This window comes from Nannospalax galili, unplaced genomic scaffold (assembly GCF_000622305.1).
Source record: "Nannospalax galili isolate Female #2095 unplaced genomic scaffold, S.galili_v1.0 scaffold371, whole genome shotgun sequence".
Lineage (NCBI taxonomy): Eukaryota > Metazoa > Chordata > Mammalia > Rodentia > Spalacidae > Nannospalax > Nannospalax galili.
In genome coordinates, this window is record NW_008331606.1 from 1,930,361 (window position 1) to 1,955,894 (window position 25,534).

Sequence of the window (25,534 nt, forward strand, 5' to 3'; positions counted from 1 at the left end):
TAGCCAACATCATACTGAATGGAGAAAAAATGGAAGCATTCCCATTGAAATCAGGAACCAGATAGGGCTTTCCACTGTCTCCATACCTTTTCAATTTAGAGCTTGAAACCCTTCTTAGAGGAATAAGATAAGAGAAGGAAATTAAAGGAATACCAACTGGAAAAGAAGAGGTCAAATTATCCCCATTTGCAGATATGATATTATACATATGAGGTTTCAAAAATTCCTCTAGAAAACTATTAGAATTTATTAATGCTTTCAGTAAAGTGGCAGGATACAAAATCAACTTACAAAAATCAGTAGCCTTTCTATATGCCAATAACAAGCAATAAGAAAAAGAACTAGAGGAAACCCTCCCATTCTCAATAGCCTCAAAAAAATTAAAATATTTAGGAATAAACCTAACTAAAGACATTAAAGATCTCTACAATTAAAATTTCAAAACTCTAAAAAAAGAGATAGAGGACGACACTAGGAGATGGAAAGACCTCCCATGCTCATGGACTGGTAGAATCAATATTGTGAAAATGACCATCTTACCAAAAGCAATTTATAGATTCAATGCAATCCCAATCAAAATACCCATGACATTCTTCACAGAGCTTAACAAAACAATTCTAAAATTCATTTGGAATCACAAAAGAGCTCAGATAGCCAAAACAATCCTTGGCAAAAAAAGAACAATGCTGTAGGTATCACCATACCTGATCTCAGATTATATTATAGAGCTATAGTCATAAAAACATCATGATACTGGCACAAAAATAGACACATAGACCAATGGAACACAATAGAAGACCCAAACATGAGTTCATATAATTTCAGCCATCTGATATTCAACAAAGGTGCTAAGAGCACACAACAGAGGAAAGATAGCATCCTCAACAAATGTGGCTGGCAAAACTGGATCTTCACCTGCAGAAAAATGAAACTTGGCCTTTATCTTTCACCCTGCACAAAAGTCAACTCCAAATGGATCAAAGACCTCAATATAAATCCTGAAACTCAGAAACTGCTAGAAGAAAACATAGGCAGCACCCTCCAAAATGTAGGCATAGGAAAGGACTTTCTAAGTCAGACACCAGCTGCTCAGGCATTAAAGTTAACAATCAGTAAGTGGGACCTCATTAAATTACATAGTTTCTGTACAGCAAAAGAAACAACTAAGGAAGGGAAGAGGAAAGCCAGTGAGTGGGAGAAAATCTTCACCAGATACAGGACAGAGGATTAATATCAAGAATATACAAAGAACTAAAAAAAAAAGGAATAAGAAGATAAATCACCCAATAAAAAGACTGGCGATACCCCTAAACAGAGTGTTCTCAAGCGTAGAAATAAAAATGGCTATGAAACACCTTAAGAAGTGCTCAGCATTCTTAGTAATTAGAGAAATGAAGACAAAAACAAACCATTTTAAGATTTCATGTTACCCCAGTCAGCCTGGCTAAAATAAAGAGAACTGAAGACTCCAAATGCTGGAGAAGATGTGGAGAAAGAGGAACACTCATTCACTGCTGGTGGGAATGCAAACTCGTGCAACCACTATGGAAAGCAGTGTGGAGAAACCTCAAAAAGCTAAAAATGAACCTACCATACCATCCAGTGATACCTCTCCCTGGCATATACTGAAAGGACTCATCATACTGTAGAGATACCTGTACATCCATGTTTGTTGCTACTCTCTTCACAATAACTATGAAATGGAAACAACCTAAATGTCCCTCAAGTGACAAATGGCTAATGAAATGTGGTACGTCTACTCAGTGGAGTTCTACTCAGCAGTAAGAAAAGATGAAATTATGAAATATGCAGGTAAATGGATGGAGCTAGAGAGTGTTATACTAAGTGAAGTAACACAAATGCAGAAAAGCAAGTGACACGTTTTCCCTCACTTGTGGATTGTAGCACCAATCCCTTATATGTGAGTGTATAAATTCTGATGTAACACCAGGAGCCAGATAAGGGCAAAGGATACATGGAGGTAAAGGAAAAGAAACATCCTGAAGGAGGGAAAGTAGGGAACAGATGTTACCTGAGGGAGGTGGAAAAGGTGGGAATTGGCAGGGAGGAGAGGAGGGAGGGACATAGTATGGGGGAGCGAGGGAGGTCAGGAAAGGAAACTCTGTGGGAGTCTGGAGGTATTGTAGGGAGATTGTGGATAATGGGGCCACTGTGACTAGGAAGGGAGGGAGGAGGGAGGTCGAATGGGAGAAAAAAGAGTAGAGATGAGTGAATCTCAGGGGGGCTAGGAAACCTACAGGGAAACCTGATGCTGTAGAAACCCTATGAGAAATGCAGGTAGAGTGAACATTAATGCTTATGTATTCCTAGGAGCTGCTTGGTAGGGAACACAGTGCCAAATAGAAGAGACCTCCCTGAAATTGACAAACATGCCATATAGCACTCATCAAAGAAGTTTGTTTTTGCAACAGATGGAGGCTACTGCAGAGTTGCACATCTGGTCAGGCACAGAGAACACACACCTGGGAGATGCCCAGCACTAGGTGACACATCTGAAGTTGAATCTCTACAACCAAGGCTCATGGAACATAGCAGAATAAGGGGTAGAGAGAGGGCTCATGCACCCCTCAACTCTCACCAGTGAGGCTTCCATATACATCAGAGTGTGATACACACAGAAGGTCACAACTGGCCAAGTTTTGGAGAATAAGAGCCTATAGAGTGTAGGATGGGGCTGCTATATGGAACCTCACCCACCCTCAGCTCAGGAACCATTGCAGAAGAGGAGACTGAAAGTTTGTAGGAGCCAGGGCTGGTTCATCAGCATGAGGAGGTGGAGGCTTCCAGGCTACTGGAGGCTCACTCGTGTGCCTGTGGCAGCGGTGGCATTGGATTTGGGACCCATGTCAGGTCAATTAAACAAGGGCCCAAAGGGGAGGTGAGAAATAGTTGGCGGGCCAGCACTAGATTGAGAACTATTTGAGACTGATTGCTGCTGGGTGAGGGAAAGTATGGCTTACATATGACTACTGGATGGCCTGACTAGACTCCAGTGGATACATTTACACTGAAGGACATTTGGGTACAAACACCTGAATGAATAGGACTCAGCATGTATAGCAGAGTGCATAGGGTTCAGTGGGGGTATAGGGTGAGGCATGGATGGGGAAGGGTGTCTGTATTTGAGTGGGAAATGTCTGAAATTTTAAAAGCTCAATAAAAAAAACTTGAAACATACATATACAGTGTCTGAACATGAGTGCATGTGTATACCTGAAGGCTATATAACAAGGAACACAGTGCCAGACAGGAGATACCTCCCTTTGAGTTGTTGATCAGGTTAGTCCAAGAGACTCCCAAAACAACACAGGATACTGCCACAGTCCTTGATTACCTTCCAGAACTTGAAGGTAAGACCCTATTGCTGAAGACAGGACATACTTCTGACACAAGACTTGGAGCAACTGAGCTGGGACTGACCTGGAACCCTTCTCCCTGTAGACTAGCTCTCATAGTTCTAGAGGATACTATGCAAACTGCTAAGGGAGAAAAATCAATCAATGGTCTAATCCAACTCTAAAGCCTAATAACCACAATAACTGGCACAGCAAACTATATTGGTGTAGTAGTGGCACTTTTTATCTCGGGGTTAATCAACAGCTATCTAATTGGACTTAAAAGTCCTCTTAATGGGAGGGAACTCATGGGTGGCACTGTAAATATAGCCAAATACACATGGCTGGAAAAATCATAGATCCTAGAGAAAATTCTATCTTTGGCATATCTCTAGACAAATAAAATGTCTTAATGTATGCTAAATATGGACCCTTATATTAACAGACAAGTATACTATACATCACTCATCAAAGAAGCTTTTCACCAGATAGAGGCTATTACAGAGTTCTATAACTGGCCACACACAGAGAATATATGTCTAAGAGATGCCTAGCCCTAAGTGACATATCTACAGTGGAATCTTGACACCTAAGGCTCATGGAACACACAGCACCAGGAAGTAGAGTAAATACTAATAAAACCCTCAACTCTCAACAGTGTACCTTCCTGTACATCAGAATGTGATGCACATAGAAGGCCACAACTGGTTAAGTTTTAGAGAATAACAGATTGCAGAGTGCATGTCCCTGGATAGGACTTGTATAGTAAACCTCACCCACCCAGGGCTCAGGGACCTCTGTGGAAAAGGAGACTGGAAAATTGTAAGAGCCAGGATTGGTGCATAAACATAAGGAAACAGGCTTTCAGCACACTGGGAACTCGCTCATATGAACCTGCAACAAGGAGACAGCATGCACAAGACCCATGCTGACTGAATCAGACAAAAACTCAGCATAAAACAATGGAAAGGGACAGCAGGCCCCAACCCTAGTTGAGGAACTGTTGGCAACTGATTACTGTTGGATGAGAGAGTGACTCTACGTAGGCTGACTAGATTCCAGTGGATGAACTTGCACTGAAGGATATCTGGTTACAACTGCTTGACCAGATAGGACTTAACATAGATGACAAAATGCATGAAATCTGCTGGGGGGCACCAATGGGGGAGGGGTCTAAATTTGTTTATGATTTATTAGATGAAATGCAGAAAAACTCAATAAAAATATTAAAAATAGGCTTGTACTATGGGAAATGTTGAAGAACATTTTTCCAGCCTGAAGGCAAGTACTACCAAATGCAACACAGATTTTCAGGAAGGCATGAAGATTATTGGAAATGACCACATTCACACTGGAAAAGTCTCTTTAAACATGTAAGCAAGATTTCTTGGGAAATCGCTGATTTTATAAAGTGCTTGCTACATAAGCATGAGAATTTCAGTTCAATCCACAGAACACACCTAAAATTTCTGTTGTAATGGCATACACCTGTAATCTCAGTGCTGGGACGCCTGATATAGGTCTCCGGCTTCCACATGCATGTGTACACACATGCGCACACTCCCTTAGCCACATTTTCACATACATATGAGCATGTACATACATACATGTACATACATTAAAACAAGGAAGCATGAGAAGTATGTATTTTGGAGCAGCTTGCAATCATTTAGATGTCAATCAATGGCTATTCATTTCCTCAGCTAAAAGCTGAGAATGCCTCATGTAGGCTAACTCCCATTTGGTTGTGATTCAGGAAATATCCCTAGCTGTCTGGTGGAAATTACCCCTATTTATAGGATATATATATATATATATATATACTTTTTTGTAAAATCAGAGTGGCTGAAGACTGAGAAAGTTCTGGTATTTGACTGTGGTAATAACAGCAAAACCTTACAAACTTATTGCAAACGAAGGAGTGGATTACACAGTATGTGATAAGATCAGTTCCATACAGAACATCTTAATCATCTTTATACTCCCTTCCCCAATGACCCCCTTCCATAGCACTCCCAGTGGAATTCATATATTCTGTCATTTGTGTTAAGGCCTATCATGTCAAGTTAGGTGTCCCCAGATGTCCCTCAGTGGTAGCTCATCCCCCAGGGTTTAGTCAGCCTATCTGGAGTCTCTCCCTTCAAGAAGATTAGCTCTTCCTCACCCAGCAATTATCAGCTTCTAATAATTCTTCCACTAAGATTAGGACTTGATGTTCATTTCCACAGCCCTGTGCTGTGGTTTTGTCTGCCTAAGCTCGAGTGGATCTTGTGCATGTTGACACTGTTGCTGTAGGTTTGTATGAGAAGGGTCCCAGATGCCTATAGGACCATTTCTGTATGATCATGCATCTCTGCCTTGGCTCTTAGAATCTTTCTGCCACCTCTTCTGCAATGGACTCTGAGCCCTGAGTGAGTGGACCTCAATATAGGAGTCCTATCTAAGGGGCCACACTCTGCAGACTCTTATTCTCTGTGTTTCGGCCATTTGAGGCCGTTTGTGTTCCTGGTCCTCTGTTGCATGAGGGATTTCATTGATGAGAACTGAAAGATGCATTAGTGTCCTCTTCCCTTGTTCTGTGTTCTGCTGGACATTGATGTGGTTTTTAGGACTTGAAGCTGGGGTTGGGCCTTTGATTGATGTTTTCCCTTACCAGCTTACATAGTGCTCTCCAAAGCCATGAGGCCTAGCCTTCAGGGGAGGAGGCTTCCAGGTCAGTTCCAGCTCCATTGCTTCAAATCCTGTGTCCGAAGTACGTCTGTCTTCAGCTATAGGGTCTTACCTTCTAGTTCTGGGAGGCAATCAAGGACTGCGGCAATAGCCCGTGTAATTTTGGGAGTCTCTTGGATTGCCCTGGCCAACACCTGAAAGGAAGGTTTCTCCTGTCTGGCACTATTTCTTGTTATGTAGCCTTCAGGTATGCTCACGGACTCATGTATAGATATTTTTCAGTAGGTTTTTGGACTAATATGACTCTCTCCAGTTTTTTATACTAGTTAGGCATTATTTATCTCTCCCCCTTCTCTCTCCCTGTATTATCCTCCCTCCCCACCAGTCCCACTTAAAGTGTGCCCATTTTCCCCATTTCTCCCTTGATAATTCCTGTCTGCTATGGTTGTGCCTCTCTTGAGTGTCTTCTTCCCCTTTATCACCATAGTTCCTTATATAGCCCTCCTTCTCCCCCTCCCATTTAACTACCCCCATTTTACACATTTCTCCCTTAGTAACACCTATATCCTACTAGTCTTCTCTCTTGGGTTCCTTCTTTCCCTTTCTCTTGATTGTTCTCTTTTATTTTCCTGGTTCCTGCAGTTACATTAGGATATATACTCACATATAAGACTTTCGTGCAAGGATCCACAAACGAAGGAGAAAATATGTCTTTTATTTTTCTGAGTTTGTGTTACTTAGTATAACAGTTTCCAGTTCCATCCATTTACCTGCAAATTTCATTATTTCATCTTTCTTTACTGCTGAGTAGAACTCCACTGCATAAATGTACCACATTTTCATTAACGTACATACATGTTTCAAATAGATTTCTTAATAATTAATGCTGTAGTTAGTCACTATCCTGATTTCCCTCTTTTCATGCCCTTTATCAGAAAAAAAATGATTTGTTTCAAGTTAATTTTTCATTAAAATTAAATGAAAGACCCTTTTACAAAGTGAGCTATTCAATATCACCAGTGATTGTTAAGAAGTAAAAGAAAAATCAGATGCTAACATAGCACCTCTCACGTACTGCAGGAATTTTTCTTAAAATAGTAGAAAAGACTGATTTGCTTGTGGTAAATGAGTTTTTAAGGGCTATGTCATGAAAGAGATCTGCTATGTCTTACTCAAACTCATTGCACAGAGAACAATAAAAGGATTTCTCAGGAGTCTGACTTTTAGTTATTATCAGAGCTGTTATTGGAAAGGTGATTATAACAAAGTTTGACACTGGCAAATTCGAATATTGTACAATTTACTGTATCATGAAAAGTTGTGGCTTTCTCGATGCCTAACAAAAATGTAGACTGTCAGAGGGTATAATCAGAGACCGACTCTCAATTCACACACATGTCACTAACCATGATAAAGTTATTATGCTTCTCAGGAGAGTAAATTGTGTTCATTCTAGAGAAACATCCCTGGGCAGGAAGATCTGAAAACTAAGGCATGTCCTGTGGATTCTCAGCATCCACAAAGTATCAGTTTCCTTCCAGCTTGGCAAGACAGCATAATATTTTCAATAACTACATTGATATGCATTAACTAGAAGTCTTTAGTTTCAAATGTCCCTAGAGATAATAAGTGATTTAGGGGAAAAATTTACCTAAACATCTTAAAATAATTCAGAAATAAGAATCTCCAGTTATTTTAGTTGATAATAAAATAAACATAAGAAAAAACAAGGGGAAGATTTTTTTCTAAGTTGCTCAGTTAGGCAAACCGACAAAACTCAGAGCCCTCCACCTGCAAAGAAACTGAGGCTCCTATCATTATTTTCTATAAATACCCAATACTAAGTCACACATATGGGATAAAAGCAGAGACATAAGTAGAGGCTACAGGGTGCCATATTAAAGAAAATTTTGAAGGACCATTCAGTAAAAGAGAATACTTCCAGGAAACATGAGATTTTCAATTCTTGGAAAACCTTATGAAAATATTTCATATTTCTTTTCTGCATTTTTCTTGTTAGATCATAAAATTTTACTTTGAGAAACATGGGGAGACACAGATGGGGGAGGGGTTCTGGATTTGAGGAGGAAATGTTGTATGAAATTTAAAAAGCTCAAAAAAAGTACCTTTAGAGTAAAGGACTATAAGGTGGCATGTACCTGAAAAAGATAATTTACATAGCTTAGACACAGCCATAGGCAGGGGAAGGATCCCGAGCTACTCAAGTAGAGACACAAAGGTAATAGCTGTCTCCCAGATTTGTTCCATTTCTCATCTTGACATCTTGATACAGTACTGCAACCAAAAGGTGGGAATGGCATGCAAAAGCAGTTTCAGTAATTTGTGTTTGTAAATCATTACATGGAATCTATTGAGACATGTCACTGATAGACTACTTTTAAAAATCAAGTGGTCCTAAATTTCCTGTGGCATGGGCACTGTCGCCCATTGTAAATATGTAGAATACATATTTCAACAGTGAACTGGTAGTCATTTTTCTGAAGTGGTATTATTATGACTTTGAGTCTGTTCTAAAAATGGCAACTTCTTCTGAAACTTGGAAATTCATACAGCTCCCCAATAGAGAACAAAAAACATTTTCAGATAGAATGAAACTGAAATCAGAGACAGAAGGGAATGCATGGGAAGAATCACTTTGTACCAGTTGACAGCTTCGATTCATTGCAAGGTAAGCAAACCATAAATCATTACACATTAATTATTTAACCAGTTTTGCAAAAATTTATGTGGACTTAAATTCACCTTGTTTTACAATGGTAACATGATTGCTAGAATATCAGCATTCCTCATTAAATGTGAAAAAGGATCCTATTTACCTAGATTTTCAATATTAACAGGAAAGGAGGTCAGGAGGAAATAGAAAAGAGCAGAGGCCATGGAAACAGCTTGCACACTTACACAGCAGTTAGATTCTGAGATATCTAATACACTGAAACAAAAGCACAAACACAGGTTTGTCTATTGTGATACATAATGGAAATATAAATGAGGTTCATGCAAATTGGGTTAGTATGCTATTGGGTGGCTAAAGCCAACAGCCAGTGCTAATGCAAGTGAGTACTAAAACAAGGGTGTGTGAATGACTCGATTATTCATCTGAAAACAGTTCTTTAGAGTATAAAATGGTATTCTGTTATCTTAGAGTGAAAGCTGTTTTGATAATTACAGTATTTTCTTTATAAGAACACTAGTGATCATAAAGTCCCTTTTCTTTCAGCTTAGTGGCATTAAACTTTCTATGAGGGTAATGGGATATCACCTTAATGTATACTGCTAAGGCTCTGATTTTTATACATTATTCAAGGTGTAGCATCTAGTCTAGGTCAGCTTGAGAGAAACACAGATCTTTTAAAGGTGATATAGAAAGAGTTCCCATAATACATACAACTGCAAGTAAAGCCACTTAGAGTAAGGCAGAAGGCTTTAGGCCATCTCATACCATCCTTTGCAGTTAAATTAGCAGGAGCTAACATGCACACATAAACCACGAAAAGAAAGCAATTAAAAAGACTCACTACTGAATTAGTCAGTCTGCAATATATGTTCATAGTCTCAAAGCTCCTTAAAGATGGGAACTTTTCCCCCTAACTTCGTACCCTCTCACTTAGCAGAGGAAGGCTGTGTTGACTCCTGGTAGAAGTACAAATGAGACAGGGAATGTGCACTCTTCAACATGAGGCTGTCACCAACTGACTTATTCCCTGAGGCAACTGATGAGAAGTTGTCAGAAACTTCTAACTTGATGAAACACCCGACTTTTGAGTTGTGACTTTTATGCTAAAGTTGAGAAAAAGCCAATGAAATTGATTAAATCTTTGGGATGTTCTAATCTTCAGTGGGATGCTAAGAGGCAGCCACAACCTAAGAGGACAGTTTTTTAAAATTCCCACAGGAGATATCATTTGAGTTCTTGCTGTGGCATGCTATCAGCTCAAAGTAAAAGCAAAAAGAAAAATAAGCGGCAACAATAGAAAGCGGAAGTCTTTTGGGTTTAGGGAACACAAAATCAGAGGAAGGTTATGAGGCAGGCAAGCTTCACTGTCAGTAGTAGCTTTAGTTTCCAAGACTAAGGAAGGTGGGCCTTAATTTAATCTAATTAAATACACAGGGAACAGTTGGGGGAACTCTACAATGTCTCAAAGGAAGAATGAATCATGTAGCTCTTGGCAGGTCATGCTGGTAATAAATTTTAAAGAGCTATGTCATACATGAGAATTGTTGAATTCAAACTCGCTGATCCACTGCTGAGATTACATGTGTGTGCTACATGTAAAGGGGAATATTTTATTGCTTTGTAGTTCAGAAAATAAAGTTGTGGCATCAGAAAGTCAGTCCCTTCCTTTTAAGTACTGGCAGAATTTTCTTTAAACACTGGGACAGCTTAGATTGCTTCTTGGCTGCAAGGAATGCATGTTTATATGTATTAAATGGAAAAAAGAAGATATTTAATACAGGTTGAGAATCACTTATCTCCCAAACCCAAAATTGAAAATATATGAATGTCAATGTGGTGGTAATGCTCTAAAAATAATATTAGCTTTAAATGACTCTATGTATTTACTGGACAGATCTCTTAATTGATTTCTCTGAGTGACTCCCAGGTGCCTTTTTCTGTGCTGGAATTGATGGCTTAGAGACTACCAGTTAATGACTAGAGTTTGCCTTATTTTCCCTTGCGTGTTTGTCAAGGTTTCAAACTGTTCCCACATAAACTGTCTCACATATTCACATGAAGGACAGAGTGAAGAAAATTGTTGTCTTCATTTTAAAGGTTAGGAAACAAATTCTCACAAAGGTTAAATGATTTGTTCAAGACTACAGGGGAGTTGGAACCAGACCTCAGAGGAGAATGATTGTAGTTGTATAATTTTGTGAGATTACTTAGTGCTTCTGCATTTCATCTTAATAAATGCAAAACATGGAATCTGTACCTATTCATTATCCCTTATTGAGTTGTTAATAATAAATTGAAATAACGCCATTTACATTTTAAACTGCATATACACATTTTTTAAACATTTAATCTTATAAAGCTGGTTTCATTATCATTTCCAAATTACAGGTAAAGAACTATAGACCAAAAAAAGCTGAGTAACACTCAATTCGCATAGCTACAAAAGCAGCAGAAGCTGCTATTTGAATTCTTGTCAGACTCTCGGTCCACAATACCTCCTACTACACCATATCTACTGTGAGGCTTATGTAGGGGACATAACCAGTGTGAAGGTGCTTTATGAATGGGAGTATTGGATAACAAGGCTGTAGCTTGGTGGCAGAATGTCACCCTGAGTTCCACTGCCAGCATGCAAAAAGAAAAAAAAAAAACACGACAACTTAAACTGATAGATATAATGGATATTTTACAAGATTTGCAAAAATGAACCAAAAGTGAAGTTGAAATTATTTCTGTATATAGATATTAAAAATATCAGACACAGGGGAAAGAAGGCACAGAAGAACTTGAAGCATATGTAATACCATTTCCCCAGGTAGCTCAGTGAAAACAAATCCCCCATGTTGGTTTTAATCCCAGATTCAGGATAATAACTTGATCACATCACACGTACAGTAGTTTTAAGTTAAAATGCTACTTGAGCACAAGCAGAGAGGTATATCAGCCTTAATCTGAAATCAGAGTCCTCTTTTACCTTTAAATCTGCCACTTATAAAGATGGCTAAACAGATTTGATAAGAAATGCTCGCAAATTTCTTTGTACCAGTGTAACAGCAGGCAGTGTTAGCTTCAACTGTCAAGACACTAACAAATGGAAGACAGCCCTAATATTAATAATGCTAGAAGTACAGGTCAGAAATTATTATTGTACTCAAGACCAGCTAGTGTAGAGAAATAAACTTACAATGATCCCACCTACAGTTTCACTACTAAGATTTCCATTCATCAGGATGTATTTAAGACAACATGTGCACATTTATTACCCTTGTGACAGCAGGTGGTCTGGAAACTGACAGGGTACAGAACACATCTCAGTGATTCATATGGGCTTTGTTGAGACCATGGGAGCTTGGTACTATTTGATTCTGGTTAAACTCCAAATCAATAACTTATTGCAGAAAACAAACAAACAAACAAACTGTCCTCATGAGGAGCTACACAAGTACAAAGTTACCAACCTCAGCTTGTTTGCACCAGACACTGATGTTTTTACGCTGGGCTTTTGTGAAGTGGTCCCATGCCTTCTGTTTGGAAGCAGAATGGTACACAGCTACTATTTGCTCAACTGCAGTATCAAATTGGCAGTCAGATGAGGCCAAATCATCATCCAGGGATAGAAAGAGAGGAAAAATAAAAGAGAAACATGAGATTTGTTTTATGGTATTGTTAGGACACAAATCAGGCTGTGGTTGTACTTGGATAAGACTGCTTATGTTGAGGCACTGTATTAGCTACTTTCCTCAGGTCTGTGACAAAAGTGCCTGACAAAAAGCAACTGAAGCAGGGAAGGGTCTGTTTTGGCTCATGGTTCAAGAAGGGGATAGACTTAATCATGGTAGGGAAGACATAGTCAAAGGAATGTGAAGCTGTTTCTCCTAAGTGTACACCAGTCAAGAAGCAGAGTAGACAGGAAGTGGGATAGGGCTTTAAAACTGCAAGGCTGCTCCCCAGTGAAGTTCTAGCTCCAGTGAGGCTATGTCTTTTATGCCTCCTAACGGTATCACAACCCTCCACAACAGCATCATTGCTGAGGGCCAAGTATTCAAATATATGAGCCTATGGGGGACATATCACACTCAAATCACAGTGGATATTATGGATATTAAAGGAAATTCAAAGAGACATCAATACACACAAAGAAAAATGTAAATTCCAGAAGGTTTTGGTTGAAATGGTGACCAAAGTTTTAAAACAACCATTTTGTATTCATTTGGGAAAAAAGAAGCAAGAGTAAAAATAGATGTGTTTTAGTTCAGATTTTGTGTTGAGTGATACTGACTCTGCATAGCACTGTGGAAACCTATATCAGCAACTATAACACTGGATCCCTTTAATTTATTTATTTATTATTATTTTGAATTAATTTTTAGTTAACATAAAACTATGGGTTTCATTATAACATTTTCATACACACGCATATACAAACACACACAATTGTGCTTTATACATATTCACTGCCTACTTTTACTAAGTAGCCTGTGAAATAAAGTGTAATGTTTTACTTGGATTAAAATCTGTTGGGGCTCAGTGGTTGTGCTAGACAGCTTTAGTGTCAACTTGACACACCTGGGTTGTAAATTGGGGAATTGCCTCCATTGAACTGGCCTATGGCCATATCTGTGGGGCATCTTCTTGATTGTTGTGTGATGTGGGAGGGCCCAGCCCACTGTGGGTGGTGCCACCCCTGGGCAGGTAGGCCTGTGTTGCATAAGAAAGCAGGCTGAGCAGGGGCCAGGGGAGCAAGTTACTAAGTAGCGATCCCCCATGGCCTGTGCTCAAGTTCCTGCCTCCAGTTTCCTGCCCTGAGTTCCTCCCTTGGGATCCCTGATGAACTATGACCCAGGAAATGTAAGATAAATAAACCCTTTCTTCCCCAAGTTGGTAGTGGTCAGTGTTTTGTCACAGCAATGGAGAAACAAAGTAGGACAGTGGTTAAGAGCTGGTGTTCTTGCAGAGGGCCAAGTTTGGTTCCCAGCACCCACATGGCTTTACACAACTGTCTGTAACTCCAATTCTAGGAGATCCAACACTCTCTTTTGGCCTCCATGGGCACCAGGCACACATGTAGCATATATACACACATGCATGCAAAACACTCATAGAAATAAAATAAAAATAAATCTTAAAATAAAAATTTTCACTCTTCTAATGTATGTTTAACCAGCAGTATCAAATAAAAATCTAAACACAATGGGAGTGAATTCATGGGTGGCACTGTAATTATACCCAAATACACACGGCTGAAGAGGTCATAGATACTAGAGAAAACCATATCTCTGTCATATCTCTAGACAAATGAAATTTCTTACCATATCCTAAATATGGATCCTTTACAGACAAGTATACAGCATACAAGTCATCAAAGAAGCTTCTTTTTGCAACAGATGGAGGCTACTGCACAATCACACAACTGGTCAGAAACAGAGAATATACGTCTGAGAGATGCCCAGTCCTAGATGACATATCTACAGTGGAACCTCTACACCTAAAATTCATGGAACATAGTGGAACAGGAGGTGGAGAGAATACTAGTGTATCCCTCAGCTCTCACCAGCGAAGCTTCCTTATAGAACAGAGTGTGATGCACACAGAAGGCCATAGCCAGTTAAGTTTTAGAGACTAAGAGACTGCATAGTATGTGTCCTTGGATGGGACTCCTATATTAAACCCCACCTACCCAGAGCTCAGGGACCACTGCAGAAGAGGAGGGGTGGAAAGATTGTAAGAGCCAGGGTTGGTCCATGAACATAGGGAAACAGAGGCTTGCTCTGTGAACTTGTGACAATGGTGGTGTCGAGCACAAGGCCCATGCCAACTCAATCAGATAAGGGCCCAGAGTGGTGTGAGGGAAATGGGTGGCTAGCTGGCCCTAGCCTGAGAACTGCTGGACACTGATTACTGCTGGATGAGGGAGAGTAGGCCTTCCTTAAGATCTTTAGACAGACTAAATAGACTCCAGTGGATGAACTTGCACTGAAGGATATCAGGTAAAATGCCTGGCTGGCTAGGACTTAGTATGTATGGAAGAAGAGATGAGGCCCAGTAAGGGGTCATGGGGACATAGATGGGAGAGAGGGTCTTAATTTGAGTAAGAACTGTTTTATGAAATATATGAAAGCTCAGTAAAAACAGTAAAGCAATCTAAAATGACTGAGTTTATCAATATTTAGTATAACTGTATAGACTTGTTGACTGGAGAAAGTCTTATGATAGAAATCTGTGTCAGTGCAGTCCTGGAGAGTTCTTTCAAGGTCTATTAAAAGCTTAAAAACATGTATTTAATTTCATGGTGGGAGGAGTAGGTGTACATGCGTATACGGAGGTAGGAGGACAACTTGCAGGAGTCAGTTCTCTCCTTCTGCCATGTAATTTCTGCAGACAGAACTCAGGCCTTTAGGCTTGGAGGCTGACACTTTTACCCACTGAGTCATCTCACTGGCTCAAGAGGATAAGCTTAGATATGACTCTTTTGGGAAAAGAAAATCAGGAGTAAAATCTCTGCTTTTCACAGACAGAAAAATCCAGAGGCATTTTTTTTCTTTACAGCCATGTTTTCACTCTGTGCTCTAATGATTTAAAGTTTTATACTCTCACAATTCTTGCTGTTCTGTTTTCATACTTATTCTGAAGTTCTAAAGACATGTGCTTTCCCCTGTTGGGTTTTATTGTCTATATTACTTCTAAAATATAAGTGGAACAGAACTCCTCTTTAATCCCAATTATGTGTGAGTCAAGTATGGAAGGGTAAGTACAGGAGACTGGGCCACAACTGCTGAAAAGCAAAACCATAAAAAACTGTCCACATCCTTTTTTATTTTGAGACAGGGTCTCACTACGAAGCCCTGGCTGGTGTAGAACTAGCTAGGTAGACCAGGCTGGCCTTGAACTCACAGAGATCTGCCTGCCTCTGTTTTGCAAGTGCTGGGATAAAGATGTGTCCCACCACAGCACTACCCTTATGCTTAAGGTGAATATATTTCCTTGTTGAAAATACATGAGCATATAATTTTGTTATGTAGTGAACAAAAAAAAAAATACTTAAGAATGTAACTGATCTATCTCATCTAAGAGAACCTGAATAGATCTGAAGTGGTATTTGTTTTTAAAAACAGCCATTTCAATGGCTTCTCACCTTCACAGTGACTATCACATTCAGCAAAGTTAACAGAAGAAAAGAAACTAAACAGAAAATGTAGAAGCAGCAGATTGGTTTTTCAATCCAATCATCTTGGAAAGATATAATTTCATTTATCACCATAAGTTCCTAAAAATTGTATTACACGATGATAATCATACAAACCTGAAGAAAAGCAGTTTAATATCTGAATGTTATACACTAACTTCAGCAATAAAATATCTAATCCTCCACTGAGGCCTGGGCCTATAAAAAGATGAGTTGTGGTCTATATATTGGTGTTTCTGCAGAGCTGAAGAAGATATAGCAGAGAAAATGAGAATAGTTGTTCACATGTATCCTGTGAAATCAGAGCTTTGGCATTTGACAATATAAGGAGAGCACAAAGCTCTGCAGGGCTGGGATCTGTGTACAGCAAGTGGTGATTAAGTGAAGGAGCCTCTCAGCCTTCCAGCAGAACTCTAACTTCTACTCACATTGAATGAGAATTCCAGAAAGGGCCTGCTTGAACTTCTCCTTTGCTTCTTCCATATCTTTCTCATGGGTAGCTTTCTCATTCACCAGGCGGCGGACATGGCTGTTGGCCGACTGGATCATGGAGTAGAAGTTGTTGGCACTGCGACGGTTCACCTCTCCTCTCTCTATCCAGGTGAGCAAGGTCTGCACAGCTTCTGAGAATTTGGAATCATCTGAAACAAAAGAGCTTATTTTACCGATTTTTTAATTTCAATGTATATTTTTTATTGAATTTTTGTGCACTTCATACAAAACATCTTAATCATATTTACACTTCCTCCCCCATCCGCACCCCCACCGAATTTTGTACATTCTGTCATATATGTTAAGACCTATTGAGTCAAGCTTGTGTACCAAGATATCCCTCAGAGCAAGTTCACCCCCTGGAGTCTAGTCAGCTTATCTAGACTCTCTCCCTGAAAGAAGATCAACTCTTCCTCATCCAGCAGTAATTAGCTGCCAATAGTTCTTTGACTTGCCCATATGAATTTTTTCATTTTTTATCGCTCATATTTAGACCTGCTCCCCTATTTTCACCCCGCTAATGTCCCCTGTCTGATTTAATATACTCTATTATATGTACATACATATGTATATATAATATTTAAATATGTATGTATTGTCTGTGAATGAGTCTTTGCATGAGTCTAGATGCCCAAGGAAGTAAGAAGAGGGTATCAGATCTACTGAAGTTGGAGTAACAGGCAGTTGTGAGCCTCCCACTGTGGGTGCTGAGAACCAAGCTCAGATCCTCTGGAAGTGCAGTATGAGCTCTTAACCACTGACCCAACTCTCCAGCCCTGACTTTATTTTTTAGACCATAAAAATGACCAAATCTCAATCAAGTTTCCCAATATGCTGGTAAGGAGATGACCATGGGTTTTTTGGCAGTTATGTGTTTATGAATTAATGAAGGTAAGGGATCTCACAAGCATACTTGTAAACACAGGCAGCAGGTGGCAGAAAGGCACAAACAATGAAAGACTAGTCAGATTTTACGGCTTCTGGAGAGTTTTAGAAAGAGGATAGCTTCTTTAATAAAATTTCTGGAACTGTAGCTTAGTGGGGGACTATAAGTTTAGTACATGTAAAGCTCTAGGTTCCATCCCCAGAAAACATACACACACACACTTCTCAAACAAAACCTTTTTTACATTATAGTTTTCATGTAATGGAAATTTCTTACTTTCTCTGATTTTTTGAGAGAAGCGGGAGGGAGAGAGAGGAATTAATAGAGAGAGAATGTCACAATTCTATAACCTCACATATTAAGAAGGAAAACCCAATATGAATCTTGAGTTTAGGTTGATTCTGTCAGTAATTTACCCTGGATCCATGGAATTAGAGTGCTGGAAGGAGCACAAGGAAAGGGACAAGTGTGTAGCTCTTTAGATACAAGCACTTATATCTTCAACCTTGTATAACATTGCCCCTGAATCCAATCCATAGCTCCAGGCCTTCCACTCACTCCCAGCCACAATCTATTTTGATGCAGTTCCTTTTTATTTCGATATGTCTCCACATCCTTTTTCTCTTGCTTGAAGACACCTCCAAGTAGCTTTCTGCAGCTCATTGGGAGTTACCCTGTAATGTTAACAGGGTAGCAGAGCTCTTCCAAAGCTTCTAGTCCAGCTTTCTGAGCTAGCGATATTCACATTCTGTTCTTATAGACTCCTAAGATGGACAGTCCAACAGCATGCAACAAAGTCCTATTTTAGAGCTTCACACCCCTCTCTGGCCAGAGGCCCTTAGTCAAGTAGAAATATCTTGCCCTGCAATTTTATTTTCTTGTCCCTTGGCCCCCGCCCCACCTTTTGGTATAAACACAACAGTAGATGAGCCTTCCCTGTATAACAGCTTTTCATTTCATTACTTGGATACAGTCTTTATGTTGATGGGCCTGTTGCTTCTCTTGAGGGCAATGAATCCAGCAAATTCATTGTTTTAAAATGTGAACTGTCTTGTTTGATGTCATGTGAATAGACAAGTCTTGGAACTAGCACCTTACCAATGTAAAAGCTTTTCCAGTTTTTCAAAATGTACCATTATTTCTGTGCAGTTCTGGACTTTATGTTTTCTATTCTTTCCTTGAAAAAAGTCAAAATCAATCCAAAGAGATTTCTTAAATGTGTGAATCCTTGAGGTTATGTGATATAAACAAGTTTGGAAAGTGAGACTTATTTGGAAAGTAGAATTAGCAGGCTCTGGCTGAGATGGAAGCACAGAAGCAGAGCAAATTCATACCATTAGAGCTGGGTCAGTGTCATCAGAACGATCAATGGGACACCAGAATTCACTCAATAAAATCAACTGTACTCGAGAATGGATTTGAGTTACTAAGACAAGAGAACAAGCAGGGCAATTAACATCGAATTAGCAAAATTGTTCTGAGAATCAAGCAAGAAGAGGAATCAAAACTAAAGGATAAAGAGTCTTGCCTAGCAATACCAAGAAGTCTCCATAGTTGCTTTGTGAAATAATTTGGCATTTAACAATGACGAAGACTTCTTTACATTGGTAGTGACTAAGTTTGAGAAATTGAAGAATATACACTATGAGTAATTTTGGGGCCTTCATTTTGTCATCTTTGTTTGCTTATTTATTTTGATACAGGGTCTCACTCTGAAAACCAGGCTGGCCTGAAACTCTCAGTGATCCTCCTGCTTCAGCCTCCTGGGTGTTGACATTATAGGCATCCCCTACCACACCAATTCATTCTCTCACCTTTAAAATAATTTTATTGGAGTTTTTCAGGGTCATGTCCAGTTCTATTGTGCTGATACACCTCCCCAATTAAAATTCAAATGTAACTTGTACCCACTCAGAAAGGGGACATGTATACATCCTAAGCCATGAATCATATCTAAAATTCTCTGGTGTGGTAAATAAAAAAAACAAAAAACCTTTCTTCCTAGTCATCTGACATCTGGAGAGAAAATGTCAACCTTTGAGACAATGAAAGAGCAGAAACACATTTCTGGGTTCTTGAGTTACTATTAGTACGAAATTCAAAGGGTAGCTGGCAACAACACAATGATATTTATGAAATATTCGCAAGAAAAGTATTCCGTTTTTAAAAAATATTATTTTTGTGAGTGCACTGCCTGCATGTATATAAGTATATCATGTACATGTCCTGTACCCACAGAGGCCAGGAAGAGGCATCAGGAGCATCAGATCCCCTGGAACTGGAGTGATGGATAATTGTTAGCTACCATGTGGGTGCTGGGAACTGAACCGGTGTCCTCTGTGAGAGAAGTGCTCTTAACCACCAAGCCATCTATCTGCCCCCCCCAAAGAGTTCTTTTAATCATGGAGTTTGAATGCCTTCTATACCTTTTAGTTTTTCAGCAACAATGCTGCATTCGTGATCTGAATAGTGGACCACTGGGGGTGGGGATGGTGGGCGAAGTCTTTCTTCTTCCATTCGCCTACGGTGGCGTTCCTCTCTTGCAAGCATTCGCTGTTTACATTCCCACTCATACAGGTCATCCCGAGCCTGTGCAAAATCAACATGGAGGCGGCCGGTGTCCTTTTTGTCAGTACTAGAACCCAGGCGAATCCGGTAACCTAAATTTGAGAGGAGAGAGAGAGAGAGAGAAAGAGAGAGAGAGAGAGAGAGAGAGAGAGAGAGAACACTAGTGTTAGCAACTATATGCACTTTAAAAAAATTCAGTGTTTTTGAAGTGATTGCAGTAATTCCAAGTGAGCACATAACCCCAAATTCTCTCCCATTGGTAGCAAGATGAATCATCAAAGACTTACATTGAAATCTCATCTTGTAAGTAAGGTACATTGTATTGGTAAATCGCCATGTATTTCTTGAGATCACTAACAAACTGGATCTACAAGAAAGATTGCCTCCCCACCATTTCAGATCCAAGTATATGTGTCTCAAAGTACACTTTCAAGGCCCCTTCTCTAGGGATGGGCTACCCCCCAACTCTGGGACAGGGTGGGAAAAGAATTGAAAAGCAGCACAAAAGGGCGACATTGTGCTCTTGAGGACAGCTAGAAAGTATACCACTTCTAAAAGAGGTTACTATTGTTTAATCCCATGATGTAAAAGTACCTGCATTAGGAAAGAGAAGTTGGGAGTTCAGCTCTGGGAAGCTCCTCCATGGAGACAAAGCTCAATCAGGAATTCCAGATGACTGCAATTTCTCCTGGCAGTTTCTGATGGATAGTGTGAGGACCCCATCGGATGATGTTCTCTCTATCTGTTATTTGTTCTTTTATTTGGAATCCTCACTCAAGGGGAAACTCTATCCTGTCTGAAACTTTCTAGACTGCCTTAATGGGGCTTCCCCAGTCAGACTCTGCTGAATGTAAGCCTGGTTTGATAATATTACCTTTCTGCTGTTACTTGTTCTTTTACTTGGAAACTTACCTAAGGGAACACTCTGTTCTGCCTGGGACTCTCAATGAGGAACTCCAGCTGACTGTCTTAATTTGGTTTCCCCAGTGGATTTCTGCTGGCTGTTTTGAGTACCAGATTTGATGATCGATCTCTCTCTCTCTCCTCTCTCTCTCTCACTCTCTATCTCCTTTTATTTTATCTTACTATAAACTTAATAAACTCATTTATTTAAAGCTGAAAATATGGCCATCATAGATTATTCTCTAGACCATACAGAACACATCTCTAAGAATAGGTTTCTATTCTACAGGTTTGGTTGACGTTGTTCTTAAGATGCCTTTTCTCTAGCTGCCACCTGGTGTCAAGAATGAGCATTGGGGCTGAGGATATGACTCAGTGAGTAAAGTACTTGCCACACAAGCATGAAGACCTGAGTTCAAATTCCCACTATGTACATAAAAAGCCAGGAAAAGTAGTGCATGCCTGTAATCCCAGCACTCTTATGGTGATATGGGAAGTGGAAACAGAAGCCTCCTTGGATGTGTGAGAGCCAGCCTGACATATGCAGCAGCAAACAACAAGAGATCCTGTCTCAAGGTTGAAGGCAAGGAACAACACATATGCACACATTCACACATGCAATTATGTTCACACATTATAAACCTGCATACACACATCACACATCTCTCTCTCTCTCTCTCTCTCTCTCACACACACACACACACACACACACACACACACACACACTGACAGGCATGGTGGTACATGCCTTTAGTCCCAGGACTCGGGAAGCAGAGGCAGGCAGATCTCTGTGAGTTTGAGGCCAGCCTGGTCAGTTCCAGGCCAACTTTATTTTGATATATCACAGTGAAAGATTTATCGTCCTCTTTTTTTTTTTTTTTTTTTTTTTTTTTTTAAAAAAAAAAAAAAAAAAAAAAAAAAACAACAACAACAACAAAAAACCCAAAGAAAAAGAAAAGAAAAGAATGAGCCTTATATTACACCAAGGGCTGGGAAGAATGAAAATATTTGCTCTAAACTACAGTATTCTTGGATAGCTTTGAGAATGTAAGGTATACAATCATATAGAACTTTGTAAAACTTAATGCATTAACTTGCCATTTGGTTTTAAAAAGTGCTTCTGAGACTCTAATATTAACATTTGAAATTTGCCCTGTTTTGACTTTTTTCGGGTTCCCTGTCTAGAACTTGTAATACTAACTACTCTGGCCTTTACTTCTCCTTCACATCCCCTATTCACCAGTCAAGGACTTTCTTTTTTCCCTACAGTTAAGAGTTATATAATCTGGGAGTCATTAGATAGACCCACTGAAGGGGTACCCCAATTGCCTCACCCTGCATCCCAGTTCAGCACGGAAGAAGCCAGAGCAGTCTGTGTCCTGATTCCCTATCAGCAATTTGGGTAACCTCTTCAGGAGATGGTGTAAACCCCTATGGAAAGCAGTGGGGAGAACCCTCGAAAAACTAAAAATGAACCTACCATTTGACCCAGTTATACCACTCCTTGGCATATACCCAAATAACTCATCCTATTGCAGAGACACTTGCACATCCATGTTTGTTGCTGCTCTTTTCACAACAGCTAAGACAGGAAAGCAAACTAAGTGTCCCTCAACTGATGCGTGGATAATGAAAATATGGTTCATTTATATGATGGAATTCTACTCAGCAGTAAAGAAAGATGAAATCATGAAATTTGCAGGTAAATGGCTGTAATTAGAAAATATTATACCATGTGAAGTAACACAGACTCAGAAAAACAAATGACATATGTTCTCCCTCATATTGTGATCCTAGAACCAAATCCTTTGAGTATGTATCTAGACATAACTACAGGAACCAGGACAATGAAAAGGAACCAGGGAGGTAAAGGTAAAGAAAGAACCTGAAAGAGAAGAACAATAGGAAACATGTGTTGCTAAGAGAGATATGGATGAAAATGGAGTTATTTTAATGTGAAAGGGGAGGGAGGGTTATATGATGAACCTTGGGGATAAAGGGAAAGAAGGAGCTCAAGAGAGTTGGGACCATAGAAGAAGGGTATTATTAAGGGAGAAATGGGAAAAACCGGGGCACTGTAAATGGGGAAACCATGGTGGAAGTGTTAGACTATGAAAGAGATAAATAATGCCTAGCTGGTTTTAAAAAAATAAGAGGGAACCATATTAGTCCAATAGCCTACTGACAAACTATACATACAACTAGCTCCAAGAACAAAATATATGTCTAGTCAAGGTTCATCTGAGAACATTTGGTTTTTGCTCAAGCTTTATCTACATAGCACATGGTAATTAAAAGTACCAGAATAGTGGAACTAATCTTCTTGGGCGTTTAACAGCCTTACTTTGATGCCCATATTAATCTGGTCAGAGGGACTTACAGGACGGTTTTGGCTCCTTGCCCTCCAAGGTCAACTAAGTTCCAGGGAACTATGAGCATCCTTCAAAATGTCCTGTAACTATGGTGAGTCACGTGTCCTCTTGATCAAGGAGGCTGTGAAGACCCCAACAGATGGACTTGAACCAGTGTCCAGTCTACAAAAAGGAGGGTCAACGCAGAGGAAACATTTCCTTCATGCTTCCAAGTGAAGCCAGCTACGGTCAAGTAGGACCGTTGACTTATGTTCACATAGATGGAACTGATAAAAGACAGGAGCCAGGGGCTCCTCCCAGGCCCTGTGACCCCTGAGGAACAGATCCTCAAACGACCTAAAGAGTAAAAATAAATTGGTTTATTTTGGCCAACTGTATGGTTTTAAACACACAAAAGGAAAGTATAACCAAAGATTAAAGGGATCAATATGATTCTTTAAGAGTCCATGTGTATAGCTAAAGGCTATATAACAAGAAACAATGCCAGAAGATACCTTCCTTTGAGTTGTTGGCCTGGGTGTCCCAAGAAGCTCCCAGACAGTAACCCAGCATAGAACTGGGAAAATGAACAATAGACCCCAATCTTATCTAAAGGAATACTGGCAACTGATTGCTGTTAGATGAGGAAGAGCTAATCTTCCTAAAACAAGGAACTCTAGATAGGATGACTAGACTCAGTGGATGGACTTTCACTGGGGAATGGCTGGGGACACTGAGAACACAGTGGACAGTAACAGGGATGACAGAATATAATGGGTTCGAGTGGGGGGGGCTATGGGAGGGTGACATTTGGGATGTGAGTGTAAAGATAAATAAGATTATTTGGGATGTTCTTTATGAAATACACACAAAAAAATCAATAAAAATGAATTATATTTAAAGAAGAAGCATAAAAATGTGCTTCATGTTAATTAGTAGATATGAAAAATATTACCATTGAAATCTACCTGATGAATTTATATCCATGCTCAGGTGCCAAGGATCTCAGAAAGTAACCGACTGTGACTAGTAATAATCAGATATATAGAAATTAGAGACGGATGTGCAAACATCTAAGTGTTAAAAATGAGTTTTTCTGTATGAACTAGTATATTTTAATATGAAATGGAGATCTTTTTTAAAGGTTAAAACCTCATTTAATTTTATGTCTTAGAGGGTTTATACTGAATACAATAATGTATAACTATATTAATTGAACACTGTGAACCTAAAAATTACAGCCAATTTTGAAAGAGATGCATCTTTGCTCTGGAAAGTGTTATTGACTATGTCAATGCTGTTATAATGAAATGCTTCTACTAATTATGTGATTATTAAATAAATTCAAAAAAAGAATAGGAGGTGGGAATTGGTTAGGCAATTAGGGTAAAAAGACCCCAAAGAAAAGTAGCCAGTTTCTTGGCTAAAAGTCAAAATGTGCTTGGGCCTCTTAGCAACATACTCTGTTCCAAAGGCCAAACATGTCAAAGTATTTGGGAGCTCTTCTCTAATCCCCAAAAGATTTTAGGGTTACCTCTTCAGAGGGGGGGAATGTTAGAGCAGCAAAAATCCCCATTAAAAAAAAGAAAGAGTACACGAAGTTGTTCAGGAAAGAGTGATGGGGAGATATGGGAGGAGTTGGAGGAGAGGGAGCAGGCGTGGATTTGACCAAAACATCTTATATGCATATATGACATTCTCAATTTTTTTAAATGAAAAAAACTACTTCCTAGATATACTTGTGTACTCTAGACTATTTTTCTTACTGGAGAATTATATATGATAGAGAAAGTTACTATATAATGCAGTGGCACATAAGTTGGGATAGTTAACCAGAACCAACTTCCTACCTCTACATTTAGTGCTAGTTATGTTGCCTAGGTAATGTTAATTAACAAATAATGAAAAGAAATTAAGTACATTTAGATTCAGGAGCTGAGATAGATGCTTGTATGCATATTTTTCTTATTTAAGACTCTGCACAAACTGTAAGGGTAAATATTTTATCAAAGAGATAGATAAACATTGGAGAAGGTAGAGAGAGTAAGCCACTTGTCTTCGGTCAAAAAACTAGTAACTGCAAATCTATTGTGCTTTCTTCTGTTCTGCTAAGTAATCCCCATCATGAATTTTTGTTCCTGGATAGGTAATGGGGGCAGTGTCACATTTACCTTCTGCCTTATAAACTAAAATTGCATATACAATATATGAAACAATGGTTATAAGACATTGGAGATCAGATAATTAAAACAGTGACCTCTGAGAGACAATGAAATGTGGTGATCTCTGTGATTGTCTGAGGCTGCTTACTGGAGAGGGTTTCCAGGCCTTAGTCCAGAGTAGGAGACTCAGAAAAAGCATGGTATTCTTTCCAAGAAAAGACTGACCTAGGAAACTGTGAAGACTATGGCAAATAAAGTTAATATTTCT

General features: G+C 39.4%; 1 protein-coding gene across 8 annotated transcripts in view; it reads right to left on the bottom strand.

Moving 5' to 3' along the window:
• The window catches only part of Enox2 (ecto-NOX disulfide-thiol exchanger 2), a 395,106-nt gene that overhangs the window by 62,677 nt on the left and 306,895 nt on the right, over nt 1-25,534 (bottom strand). For all 8 annotated transcript variants that reach the window (XM_029560435.1, XM_029560431.1, XM_029560434.1 and 5 more), the window contains 3 exons: nt 19,709-19,942; nt 16,333-16,545; nt 12,180-12,286 (listed from right to left, as the gene is read on the bottom strand). In XM_029560435.1, the coding sequence (XP_029416295.1) occupies nt 12,180-12,286; nt 16,333-16,545; nt 19,709-19,942 (554 nt within the window). The remainder of the gene's footprint in view (nt 1-12,179; nt 12,287-16,332; nt 16,546-19,708; nt 19,943-25,534) is intronic.